This window comes from Pseudorasbora parva, chromosome 5 (assembly GCF_024679245.1).
Source record: "Pseudorasbora parva isolate DD20220531a chromosome 5, ASM2467924v1, whole genome shotgun sequence".
NCBI classification, from domain to species: Eukaryota; Metazoa; Chordata; class Actinopteri; order Cypriniformes; family Gobionidae; genus Pseudorasbora; species Pseudorasbora parva.
In genome coordinates this window covers 52,807,596-52,822,323 of record NC_090176.1, presented here as the reverse complement: position 1 = coordinate 52,822,323, position 14,728 = coordinate 52,807,596, and the positions used below count along the sequence as shown (strand labels likewise).

The 14,728-nt window shown below is 38.0% G+C and overlaps 1 protein-coding gene across 1 annotated transcript in view; it reads left to right on the top strand.

Moving 5' to 3' along the window:
- The first annotated feature begins 341 nt into the window (after positions 1 to 341).
- frmpd4 (FERM and PDZ domain containing 4) overlaps positions 342 to 14,728 on the top strand; it is a 92,677-nt gene continuing 78,290 nt past the window's right edge. The window contains exon 1 of the mRNA XM_067444714.1: positions 342 to 606. Coding sequence (XP_067300815.1) covers positions 530 to 606 — 77 coding nt within the window. The 5' untranslated portion in view covers positions 342 to 529. The remainder of the gene's footprint in view (positions 607 to 14,728) is intronic.

Sequence of the window (14,728 nt, the reverse complement as noted above, 5' to 3'; positions counted from 1 at the left end):
GCTCTGGTATTGAGCGGTTCTGATGCGTTTCTCTCTCTCTCTCTCTCTCTCTCTCTCTCTCTCTCTCTCTCTCTCTCTCTCTCTCTCTCTCTCTCTCTCATCACAGATGCTGAGATCGATCCTGTGGCTCTGATGCATTGGCCCGTGATGTGATGGTGTTTCATTATTGAGTCTCTCTCTCTCTCTCTCTCTCTCTCTCTCTCTCTCTCTCTCTCTCTCTCTCTCTCTCTCTCTCTCTCTCTCTCTCTCTCTCTCTCTCTCTCTCTCTCTCTCTCTCTCCACTCTCTCTCTCTTCTCTCTCTCTCACCACACACACACACACACACACACACACACACACACACACACACTCTTTCTCTCTCTCTCTCCGCCTCAGGGCTCGACCCACACACGCCCAGACCGGGGCAGACTCTGTGACTGGAGTTAGTTGGTTGGTTTATTCAGGCCAGCTCAGATGTTGAGATTTTACCCGGCTGCATTTTTCCGTCAGAAACAGGGTCAGCGGAAGGATTTTCTCCAAGTGTAAAGTATGCCAAAGGGACAGCAGAGTAAACCACAGGCCGGCGAAGAGCCCAGCGAGGACCTCGACGTCTTCACCGTCATTCAGTGAGTTTTACAACATTTACTGCTTCAGCAACTTTAGATCAAGCTGCACTGCAAAAAATGCTTTTCTTGCTTAGTATTTCCGTCTTTTTTCTAGTCAAAATATCTAAAAATTCTTACATTAAGAAAGAATTAAAAGACAAGGCAAGGAAAGTTTATTTGTATAGCACATTTCATACCCATGGCAATTCAAAGTTCTTTACATAGAAATTAATGAAATAGTGGTAACATGCATGAGAAATAAAAATACCATCTGTTAGAATAAAAAATTAAAAACAAGGATAATTAAACAGTCCTGGAAGATAATTAGAAAGTAAGAATAAAATAAAAATGGTCAAATACACAATAGTGGTCTGAAAAATAAAATAAAACGTTCTTCAGTTTACAGTATGCATACAGTACAAATTATCTTGTAATAACACCTAATGAAGAGAGGTTTTTGCTTAAAATAAGATAAATAATCTGCCAATGGGGTGAGAAAAATAATCTTGTTTTCTGTTTGAATTAAGATTATTTTTCTCACCCCATTGGCAGATTATTTATCTTATTTTAAGCAAAAACTTTTGCTTGTCTAGTAAATACTTCTTGTTTTAAGAATTTTTAGATGTTTGGACTCGAAACAAGACAAAAATACTGAGTAAGAAGAGCATTTTTTAGCAGTTTTGGTAATATGTGTCATGACACAAACAACAACAAAGAGCTTTAAAATCACTGTAACAGTTTACAATACGAGTTAACATTAGTTAAAGATGCTTCAAACAGCATTTATTAATCACATGGCTTGCCATACGGACATTTAGTCAATCCCAGGATATAAATTCTTGATATATTTTTACATTTTCTCTTGTTAAAATGCAAATTCTTGATATCAGAAATTAAAATTTTGGCTATTTTCTGATACGAGAAATTAAATTTCCACTAGTAAAAACTATAATTCTTAATTTATAAGAATTAACTACATGTAACTACATGTAACAAGAACACATTACCAAAACTAACACTGAACGATACATTTTTTTCAGCATTACTAACCTATTTATGTTAGTTAATAACATGTTCATGTTAGTGCATTAACTATAATGCAACTTTTGATCTCAATAATGTATTAGAAATGTCAAAATTATTATTAATATGGCAAGCTGGTTTCACATTTATTCATTACCAAGATATAAATTCTTGATATATTCTTACATTTTTGCTACTTAAAATGCTAATTATTGATTCAGAATATTTAGTTTTTGGATATTTTCTAATATAATAAATTACATTTCCACTGGAATGCAAGAAATCAATTCTTGATATGACCAACTGAATTTAAATGGCATCCTATGGTGAGATTTAACTGGTAAAAGCTCATAAATCAGGAATTATAATTTTTAATAGTTGAAATTAAAGTTGACTGCAAAAATTAAAAATTAAAGTTGAAAATCAGAAAATAGCCAAAAATCCAATTTCTGGTTTCAAGAATAAGCATTTTAACTAGTGAAAATTGAATTGTTGATATAAAGAATTTATTATTTGTGAAATTAAAATTTTTTAATATTAATGTTAATTTCGACATTTCTAATACATTATTGAGATCAAAAGTTGCATCTGTTAACATTATAGTTAATGCACTAACATGAACATGTTATTAACTAAAATAAACAGGTTATTAATGCTAAAAAAAAATATCGTTCAGTGTTAGTTTTTGTAACAAGTGTCCTTGTTACATGCAGTTACTGTCGTATTAACGAATTATATGCAACTACACCTAACCCAAATTATTATTAGACTGTAACACAGACACCTTAAGATCAGGCGTATTCACAAATGAGACCTTATTGTAAACTTTTAGCAATATTACCTTGATTTATTGAGTAAATGTCGATGATTTCATGTTTATTCTCATTAATCAAACCCATATTTTCTTGTATCCTGTTGAGTTTTGAAAGAGAACACAAACTGTTCTTGACATCAGTCTGATTGGACTAGATTTGAAGAACTTGTGCTGAAAGGCTGTAGAGTTTGATTAGATGCATCGACAGCAATCGATATGCAATGTCTATTTATTTTGCTCATTTTCTCTGTAACTTATGGGACATGCTGGTGAAAAAAACAACAACAAAAAAACATTTTATGCTTTTTCACTTCCAGAGAAAATATTTGTGAGCAAACCCAAAGTCTCTTGGATAACACAAAGCATTGCCGAGATAATTGAAAAATTGTTTTCCCACCCATCTCATGTTTTTTTCCTTCACCATGTCCCTTTAGTTGCTCCGTAGTTACTTCCCCATTGTTAGCTTTGCCTAAAAACCTGCCGTGGTATTAGACAAGCTTGTGCTTTTTTCTAATGCAAATCACTTTTAAATAATCAAAACAAGTGGTTCGGTCACTATTAACTAACTCACCTCAAATTACTGCTTATTAATTGTTAGGTAGTTGTTAAGTTTAGGTACTGGGTAGGATTATGGGATGTAGAATATGCTCATGCAGAATAAGGCATGAATATAATGTTCTGTGTGTATGCCATAGTGCCATAGTAAAGAGATGTGTTTTTAGTCTAGATTTAAAACTGAGAGCATTACAATAATCTAGCGCTATATTAATAAAGGTTTGTTTATTAAGCGAGCAGGGCAACCACCCAGTAGAGCATTACAGTAATCTAGCGCTATATTAATAAAGGTTTGTTTATTAAGCCAGCAGGGCAACCACCCAGTAGAGCATTACAATAATCTAGCGCTATATTAATAAAGGTTTGTTTATTAAGCGATCAGGGCAACCACCCAGTAGAGCATTACAATAATCTAGCGCTATATTAATAAAGGTTTGTTTATTAAGCGAGCAGGGCAACCACCCAGTAGAGCATTACAGTAATCTAGCGCTATATTAATAAAGGTTTGTTTATTAAGCGAGCAGGGCAACCACCCAGTAGAGCATTATAATAATCTAGCGCTATATTAATAAAGGTTTGTTTATTAAGCGAGCAGGGCAACCACCCAGTAGAGCATTACAATAATCTAGCGCTATATTAATAAAGGTTTGTTTATTAAGCGATCAGGGCAACCACCCAGTAGAGCATTACAATAATCTAGCGCTATATTAATAAAGGTTTGTTTATTAAGCGATCAGGGCAACCACCCAGTAGAGCATTACAATAATCTAGTGCTATATTAATAAAGGTTTGTTTATTAAGCCAGCAGGGTAACCACCCAGTAGAGCATTACAATAATCTAGCGCTATATTAATAAAGGTTTGTTTATTAAGCCAGCAGGGCAACCACCCAGTAGAGCATTACAATAATCTAGCGCTATATTAATAAAGGTTTGTTTATTAAGCGAGCAGGGCAACCACCCAGTAGAGCATTACAATAATCTAGCGCTATATTAATAAAGGTTTGTTTATTAAGCGATCAGGGCAACCACCCAGTAGAGCATTACAATAATCTAGCGCTATATTAATAAAGGTTTGTTTATTAAGCGAGCAGGGCAACCACCCAGTAGAGCATTAAAATAATCTAGCGCTATATTAATAAAGGTTTGTTTATTAAGCGAGCAGGGCAACCACCCAGTAGAGCATTACAATAATCTAGCGCTATATTAATAAAGGTTTGTTTATTAAGCCAGCAGGGCAACCACCCAGTAGAGCATTACAATAATTTATTTTTTAACATCAATTATGTGATATTCTCTCAAAGTTTTCAGTTTTACTGACAATTCAACATTCAATAGTGATCTTTAACTCTTTCCCTGACAAACACAGAATTTTCCGTTAATTGTTTAAAAGAAGAGGGTCAGCTTTTGATATATTGCATGTTCAGATCTTCATAAAACTAAATATTCTATGGGCTATATTTGGCTGGCTACTTTTTTTTTTAATGAGTTAAGAGTTTTATTGATAACACTTATGGCATAAACACCTTGTGGAACTTTTAATTTGAATTAACTCCCTCTATATTTGTGACAATATCATGCAATTGATCAGTTACACACACACTTCAACATTCAGCATTAAAACACAAAAAGCATCAAGAGTAAATCTAAAGTAAATCATCTCAGTTCTTTTTTAGTTACTAGAGCTCTTGTGTAAGTGAACTTTACTAACTAAGCATTCGTCACTTTACTTGGTTTTTAAGGCGATTGCTTTGCATGCTTTTTTAAGTCTTACTAATGAGATTGTACAGTGTATGTTTATGAGCTGTTTAATTCATAAGATTTCAATTAAAATTTGAACATATACTATATACAGTATGAAGCCTTTTTAAAGTTTCATAAAGAGCTTTAGAGTACTCGCTTCTCTTACGGTCCGTCAGACGCTTCATAAATAGACCCTTTTAGTGAATCATTTTATGGATTTGGTTTTAATTAATTTAGTACTAATTCATTTTTAATGAAATTTTATGAGCCAAGCAGCTTGTAAACAAATTTTTTTTAATGAAAAAACCCATCCAACATCAAACATTTTACACTTTTTGGTCTTTTTATTAAGGATTAAAAGAGAGTGGATGTGAAAAATGTCTTAATTGTATCAGAAAGTCTTCAGTTCATGAAAGTCTTCACTTCAGAAAGTCATTCAGTATCATGGCATTAATTAGTGCTCTATGATTTCTGTGATCTCTTCATCATTTCTTTTAGTATTTTACTGTATAAATGTCCCAGAATTGGTCATGATTTAATCAACAGTCGGTCTGACTCTTAAAGGGCCAGTTCACCATTAATGAGAATCGACTCTTAAAGGGCCAGTTCACCATTAATTTTTTTTTAAGATAAAAACTTTAAGATGTTTTTGGTCAAATGAATTAAAGAGTAATGGAGATCTGGTGCGTGTTCTCAAACTAAAAAACTCATTTACATTAGAGAACAGATTGACGTGTTCTTAAACCGAATCCTGCAGAAACCCAGACAACTCATCAAAATTAAATGTTTAAACAGAAAAATCTAAAAAGTCTGATTATTTCTCAGACTCCATTGGCAGATATTACAGAGTGAACGATTCTTGGGATTTAAGAATCGATATCGGTCCATAAAAATGAGCATCGATTAAAATCCAGAAATCAATATTTTTTACCCAGCACTAATTTCTTCCGGTGTATTTTCAGAAGATTATGCATGTGACCGCATCTTTATATCATCAAGTTTTTATAATGTATTGAATTAAAGACAAAACTCCAAGTTTCCAAAAGAAGAAGAATAACACCGCAGAAAATGCTCTTCTTACTCAGTATTTGTGTCTTGTTTCTAGTCCAAACATCTAACAATTCTTACAACAAGAAGTATTTACTAGACAAGCAAAACTAATTGTCTTGTTTTAGGAAAAAAAACTAAGAGTTTTTGATTAAAATAAGATAAATAAATCTTTAAACTAATTAGTTATGGCAAAGTTATTTATCTTATTTTAAGCAAAAACTCTCTTCATTTTGAGTTATTTTTCCCCAAAACAAGACAATAATTTTTACTCGTCGAGTAAATGTTTCTTAATGTAAGAATTTTTTGACATTTTGGAAACGAGACAAAAATACTGAGTAAGAACAGCATTTTTTGCAGTCAACATGTTTGAGTCCAAATTAAAATGCAAAAACCGGTGATCATCCTCAGTATTTTCGTCTTGTATCTGCTAATGGAGTCAGTAAAATAATCTCGTTTTCCCTTCGGATTGAGTTTATCTTTCTGACTTCACTGCAAGCACAAACTCTTTTGACACATTTGTATCTTCAGTCATGTCTCTTCTCCAGTAAATGTGTCCTGATTTATCTTTGAATTAAAGAGTGATGAGATCTGATGTGTTCTCAAACTAATAAAACTCACTTACATTAGAGCACAGAGTGACGTGTGTCTTTAATTGCTCTTAAACTGAACTTCATAAATCCAGCAGAAGTCAGTGTGAAGTTTATTTCTCCTCTGCTCTCTCTATAGTCGGCTCTGATCTGTGGTTATATTTAGCCGCTGGTTTAATTTCTGGCTCTGTGCCGACTGTATGATAAATGTATGAGTATAGCAGATGTGAAAGCATAAAGTGCTCATAATATATGCTCCTCCTTTACTGGTGTTTAAAAGCATCCCATAATGCACCTGATGATGGTTCGGAGTGAGAAGCGATGTTCTTCTTCTGTGTTTCTGTCTTGTTGTACAAACACTCCTAAATCAGGAACGTTTGGTGGAGAAGAGAAATGACTAAAGGTGTTAGTGATGAAGTGAGTTTGTGCTTAAACAACTCGAGCAAATATCAGCCAGTGGAGTCCGAGACATAAACCGAGATTATGGCATATATCTGCTCTTGTTCTCACTTCATTTTGACACATTTTTAGACTTGACATGGATTTTGTAACTTATTTTAATATGTTCCTTGGGGTTAACTTATAATGTTAAAAACGTTTTTTGCACACACACAAAAAACAAACAAACATGCAGATTTTTTTTTAAGTCGTCACTGAACAGCCTGTTATGATTGGCTAATGTCACTGCACAGGAAAAAGTATAACCGCCCACTCACTATTAAAAATCATCCGTATAAAACCATCATTTACCGTAGAGATTAGATTCCGGGTCGGGCCCTTTTTAATCATCACTTCATCAGCCTAATTGGGTGGGGAGAAAGCATAATCAGAAATAATATATATATATATTTTTTTTTTGAGCAAAGTAAGAACTAATACTACAACTAAGAAACAAATGTGTCGTCCACACTGCAAAAAATGCTTTTCTTACTCAGTATTTTTGTCTTGTTTCTAGTCAAAATATCAAAACATTCTTACATTAAGAAACATTTACTAGACAAGTACAAATTATTGTCTTGTTTTGTGGAAAATAACTCTAAATGAAGAGAGTTTTTGATTAAAATAAGATAAATAATCTGCCAATGGGGTGAGAATAATAATCTTGTTTTCTGTTTGAATTAAGATTATTTTTCTCACCCCATTGGCAGATTATTTATCTTATTTTAAGCACAAACTCTCTTCATTTTGAGTTATTTAAAATACTGAGTAAGAAAAGCATTTTTTACAGTGTATAAAGTTGCTCCAGTCAGGATTAGTGTAAAGATGCGCGTTAAACTCTCAGCATCGGATCAGAACCATCAAATTACTCAAAATGAAATAATTAAATAAATAATGAATTCAATTAAACAACAATTAAATGTACAAGTTTATTCTGAAAAAAATAATTAATTAATTTAATAATTAATTTAATAATTAAACAATTAATTTAATTAAATATTAATTTAATAATTAATTTAATAATTACACAATTAATTTAATTAAATATTAATTAAATAATTAAATAAATAGCTAAATGTTTCTATTTATTTTGTAAAATTACTTGAAATTGTTTAATATATTTCACAATTACCTCTTCCACACACACACTCTTCCAAATAGATACAAATACATTTTTCATTATTAAATGTGCTTTTTCAAAAATACGTTTTTCATAATAATAGAGGACATTTCACGAATGCCAATCAACAGGCAGTGGGTGGAGCTTGGCGCTGATTGGATAATCCTTTCAGATTGATTACTTTTTTCTGTCTGGGTCTGGCAATTGGCAAAGGGAAATTGGGGAATTGACTGGAAATTAATATGGCGATAGGAATTGATCAAGATAAAAACGCACTGCCTTAAACACAGCCACTCATAGTTTTCAGGTTTTTAGAAAATTCAATAAGGTCAAAATAGATTTTTCAGTAACAAATAAGAAAAGAGAAGCAGCCTTGGTGTTCCGTGATGTCATCACCACACACAGATGGATCTGTCATGTCTGTCAACTCTTCAACTTTAAACCAATCAGTGCTAAGCTCCACCCACTGCCTGTTGATTGGCATCTGTGAAATGTCCTCTATTATTATGAAAAAAATCTTTGGGAAAATCGTGCTTTTGGAAATGCATGATTCATCAAATAAGCGTCATTAGTAAATGCAGCATATTATTATGAAAAACGTCCTTCTGAAAAAGCACATTAAATAATGAAAAAAAAGAAGTTTTAAACATAAACAAATGTGGAAGAGGTAATTGTGAAATATATTAAACAATTTAATGTAATTTAAAATAATAAATAGATACATTTATTTATTTATTGAAATAATAATGAATGAAATTAATTAATTATTTAATTAATAATTTAATTATTTCAGAATAAACTGGCTTTATTATTTATTGAATTATTTCATTTTGAGTAATTTGGACCTCCATACACTTCGTCAAATGAAATAGTTTTAAATCGTTTCGTTTAAAAGTGGACATTTTAAGCTTTCTATACTCATATTTCTCATGTGTGTGAGGAGAGCTGCTGAGTTTGGGTTTATTTATGAGCCGCGCTCCAGTTGATGAAAGCGACTTCATGTCATGATTATAGTCTGCTATCTGCTTCTTATTTATTAAAGGTCCCGTTTTCCCCAATGAGGAAGAGGAAACAGTGCTGTACAGATACGTCAATTGTGTGAAAAATACTGTGTTTATTTACACGCGAAACATGAACTCATGTTATATTGCACACTGTAAACACAATCAAAGCTTCGAAAACACACGAAGAACGGGACATTTAAATCCAGGCAATTGGCCGAAGAAACCTTTATGAAAATTAAGATGCAATTTATACAAAACGAAATTCACTTTAAAGAAACGCTTTCTACAAAACAAAACTTAATATTAAACAAAATATAACCACTAAAAATCATTTCTGACCCACTCGCATCTTTGCACTTATCACAATCAGATGAAATGTAAAAATAATATTATAATATTTAAACATATGAAAATAAAACACTGTTTAATGTCTACTACAAGTACGTATTGTATGCTCCAGATATGTCATGTCTGAGCTGGATTTATGAGCTGCAGATTATTGAGCGGATCACAGCGGTCCGCTTCGCTCATTACAGGCTCGTTCTCGTTAAGCCTGCGTATTAAAAAAAATGGTCGGGTTTAAATTAGGCTCATAATTATAGTTAATGTGTCGGGCCAGGCTTATTTTTTGAGCCTGATCTGAGCTCTGAGTCTGAATCCTCTTCTGCTCGTTTAACAACGGGATAAACGGTCTGTGCTCCGGCTCAGGGTCTAAAAGGGTCGTTCCCTCGTATCTTAATGAGTCATGGGTGTGTTTAACGAGCAATAAACCAATCAGAGCCTCAGCTCCCTTTCCCTTTAAAAGCCAATTCACTGTTTACATGAGGAGAGACTGAACGCTTCTACAGAGAGGAACCCTTTTATTTTAATATTTAAACGTGTGTGTGCAGATGCACGTCCCTGTGTGTGTGTAATAATCAGAGTGTGTGTGTGTGTGTGGGAATGTTTTGTGACATATGAGGACACAAATGTGTATAATGCCATGGGTATGACACAGGTATTACAGGAGAGGGTGAAATATGAGGACATTACCCATGGCCCCACTTTACAAAAGGCTTATAAATCACACAGGAGGAGTTTTTATGAGAAAGTTAAAATGCAGAATGTTTCCTTTCATGGGTGTGTGTATGTGTGTGTGGACTTGGACGTGAACACTCGTGACCTGTCGGGTGTGTGATAGGGCCCTAAGTGACAGAACAATAGTGGGCGGAGCCTATGGTGTGACGATGTAAAACTATTGGTTGACATTTTGCTCTGGAGGCGGGAATATGCAAATGTGACAGCTGTGAGTTTTTATCACAATATTTTAGTAGATGTTTCTAAATATTTGAGAGACAGTTTGATCTCTAAACACTCTAACCTGAATCCCTGGAGAGATTTCCGCTGAACTTCCTTTAGTGCTTCACACACACTCATCAGTGTTTGCTGAATTAGGCTGGACGGATTTAGGAGTCTGAGTTGGCAGCTTTAGGCGTTACGGGAGCGTCCAGAAGTGGCGACCTTATTATTCCCAAACGTTCCCATTTTACATCACATTTCAATATGTGCTGAGAGATGGAGATTATGGCTTATGCTGACCCACATGCTGTGGCACGTTCCATTACTGTAATGATGAAGTTTTTTGGTAGTGTATGAATAAACACGCATGATTCAGCATAAACAACACAACATGCCCGAGTCCACAGCAGACGGACAGATGCTCTTGATAATGAATGAATGAGGTATTAAATAATCATTCACATTCATTCGCTCTTTATAATCCGTGTGTGAGGAGCTCGTGATGTTCATCAGTACAGTGATGCACGTGCATTACTACACTCTAAAGAATGCTGGGTTAAAAACAACCCAAGTTGGATTGAAAATGGACTAACCCAGCAATTGGGTTGTTTTAACCACATTTTTTTATGTGGTTCAGAGACAATAATATTTTGAGTTTCTATTTATTAAACAAATGTCCTTCATTGTATCAACTCAAATTTTTAATTACAATAAACTCAAAATTTTAAGGCAACCAGGTTACTCACTTTTTTAAGTTAAACCAACAAAAACCAACACTATTTTTTTACAGTGGCAGTGTTGACAGCGTTATGGTTTTTATCCAGTATTTTAATGCCTGTTTATATAAAGTTTCTATTGGTTTTGTCGTGGTAGGGTGCGTATTAGACCATCTTATTAAACAATATGTAATGTGGGGTAAAATCATGCACTGTAAAACATTTTTGTTGGTTTTTGTTGGTTTAACTTAAAAAAGTAAGTAACTTGGTTGCATTAAAATGTTGAGTTTATTGAAATTAAAAATTTGAGTTGATACAATGAAGGAAATTTGTTTAACAAGTAGAAACTCAAAATATTATTGTATCCGAACCACATAAACAATATGATAAATCATGAAAATAGCACTATTTGGCTGCGTCATCACAAATAAAACACACACAATTACCTAATATACTTACAAAATCTTTTAATAATATTTTAATAAAGGTTGTCGAATCTCAAAAAATGTTCATTGTATGAACTCAAAATTTTAATTTCAATAAACTCAAATTTTAAGGCAACTGTCACGCCCTCACAATCATCGGTCACTGCCACGCCCACTGGTTCCCCATCACCATCATTCTAAACACCTGGACACCATCACCGTCTCGCACTGAACCCCTCATTGACTACCTGTCCTGCCTAGAAGCCTTCATCTGTATTCCCTCTTCGTCTTCATCATCATCATCATCATCATCATCATCATCATCATCATCATCGTCGTCTTCGTCTTCAACTTCATCGTCCTTCGTCTGAGTGCCACCATCCCATCAAGTATCACTTGTGTCTGAAACCTCTGTTAATAAACCTTGCACTATTCCATCTGTGTCCCTGTCTGTGTCTGACAGAAGACCAGAGCGTATGTAGAGCTCTCTGGACACAGGCGGGGACCGCACTGCCAACCACTTCACCACGCTGGTTCACGCAGTACGGTCCTCACTGGTTCACACTCCCTCCACCATTACCCATGCTAGCGTATCATCACCTGCACTACCGGCACCCGCTACTTTGTCAGCTGCCTGCGTAAGTCCCATGGCCCGACCAGCGGCCTACAGCGGTGCGGCGGAGGATTGCAGCGGGCTTCTCTTGCAATGTTCCCTGTATATGGAAGCGAACTCCCATCTGTTCCACAGCGAGAGAGGCCGGGTGGCTTTTATCATCTCATTACTCTCAGGCCGAGCCCTTCAGTGGGCACAGTCAACGCCAATGCAGAATCTCACTACATCTGTGCCTGTATTGTGGGGCAGATGGACATGGCATGACGACCTGCCCCGTGCGACCTACTCGGCCAGCGGTGAGAACCATCCAATTACCTCCTTTAACGGCAAACCTTACCAAGACGCCAGTATTAGTTTGTAATTCCCACTCATCTGTTGCAGCACAAGCCCTCATCGACTCCGGGTCGGCGGGAAACTTCATCAGTCAGCCAACCCTCAAAAAGCTAACCGCCCAACGTCAACGTTGTCCCGTCGACCTCAGAATCACCACCATTCAGGGAAAACCGCTGGGCGAGGTCGTGTCCACCATTTCTCCCCCACACTTTCACTACGCGTTGGTCATCTGCATGAAGAAACCATCACGTTCATGGTGCTGGAGGGGTCAACCGCGGACATCATCCTGGGACGCCCCTGGCTCATCTTGCATCAGCCGCATAACCACTGGTCCACCAGAGAGATCCTGCAATGGGGTGAGAACTGCTGTGATCGTTGTATTTATCGCCCTCGCCGAAAAGGTCCATCATCATCGTCAGTTCCTTCATCATTACCTGTCAAGTCCACCCTTAGTGGAGAGCCCCGAAACTCTGGGATGTGTCGATGTGGCCATCCCCCCAGCTTACCGGGTGTTCCATGATGTCTTTAGTAAGCGGTTGGCTACCAAACTACCACCCCATCGGCCATGGGACTGCGCCATCGACCTCCTGCCTGGGGCTACTCTACCCAAGGGCTGCGTCTATCCTCTGTCCATCCCGGAACAGAAGGCCATGGAGGAGTACGTGCACGAAGCGCTACAACAAGGGTTCATCCATCCATCGACCTCCCCTGCCGCTTCAAGTTTTTTCTTCGTGGCCAAGAAAGACAGGGGCTTGCGGCCATGTATCGACTACCGTCACCTTAATTCTCAAACTGTCAAGTTCAGTTATCTTCTTCCTCTGGTCCCATCCGCGCTGGAACAGCTCCGTGGGGGCACCATCTTCTCCAAGCTCGATCTCAAAAGTGCCTACAACCTCATTCGCATTCGCAAGGGAGACGAGTTGAAGACAGCCTTCATCAATCCCCCAGGTCACTATGAATATCGGGTGATGCCGTATGGGCTGTCCAACTCACCCTCCGTCTTCCAAAATTAAATGAATGAGGTATTTCGTGAATTCTTAAACAAGTTCGTCATCGTCTATATCGACGATATCCTCATCTATTCTAGTGACCTTAGGGAGCATGAGGAGCATGTCCGTCAAGTCCTGCAAAAGCTCAGAGACCATCACCTTTATCTCAAGCTCGAGAAGTGCGAGTTCCACGTCTCTACTGTCCAGTTTCTTGGGTACATCATAGACAACCACGGAGTCAAGATGGACCAGAGGAAGGTGGACACCATCACCCATTGGCCTCAGCCCACTACCATCAAAGAGCTGCAGCGCTTCCTGGGATTCGCCAACTTCTACCGCCGCTTCATAAATAATTACAGCCTGCTCAGATCTTCACTCATCTCTCTGCTCCAGAACCGGCCCAAGTCTCTGTCCTGGACTCCATTGGCCACGGAGGCCTTCCACCAGCTGAAGAACGCCTTCCAGTCCGCTCCGATCCTGGTCCACCCCAATCCTCATCTTCGGTTTATCGTCGAAGTGGACGCCTCATCGACCGGGGTCGGAGCGTTTCTGTCTCAGTGGCAGGGGACACCCTCACGACTCCATCCATGTGCCTTCTTCTCCAAGAAGCTATCCCCAGCGGAGCAGAACTACGAGATCGGGAACCGGGAGCTCCTGGAGATCAAGCTCGCCCTGGAGGAATGGAGACACTGGCTGGAGGGAGCAGAACACCCATTTGAAGTCATCACCAACCATCGAAACCTTGAGTACCTTTCGAGATGCCAAACGGGTGAATCATCGTCAGGCCCGCTGGGCCATCTTCTTCACCAGATTCAATTTCAAGGTGACGTACTGTCCAGGGAACCAGAACAACCGGGCAGATGCACTTTCTCGTCTTCACCAAGCAGACCCTGAGCCAGAGCACCTTGAAACCATCCTCCCTCCAGCCATGGTCGTCAGCCCGATCCAGTGGGCGCTCCACGAGCAGATCCAACAGGAGAACGAGCAACAGCCTGCTCCGCCGGGAGGTCCAAAAGGGGGTGCCTCTACGTCCCGCCTCACCATCGGCTGCCCCTTTTGGACGTGGCTCATTCATTCTTCACCGGGCTCTGGACACCCAGGCAGAAGAAGGACCCTCTTGCTCCTTCGCCACCGTTACTGGTGGCCCGCCATGCCTCGGGAAGTCTCCCGATTCCTCAAGGGATGTTCAGTCTGTGCCTTTGCCAACACCCCTAGGAGACTCCCAAAGGGCAAGCTGGTTCCTCTTCCGATCCCCGAGCGACCCTGGAGCCTGGAGTTTCACCTGTATCCTAGTCGTTGTCGACCGATTTTCGAAGTCCTGCAAACTCATCCCCTTCAAAGGCTTACCTAACACGTTGGAAACCGCGGAGGCACTCTTCCGGAAGACATTGTTTCCGACCGAGGACCCCAATTCATCTTTGTGGACCGCCTTCTTCCGTCTCCTCGGGGAATCCGTC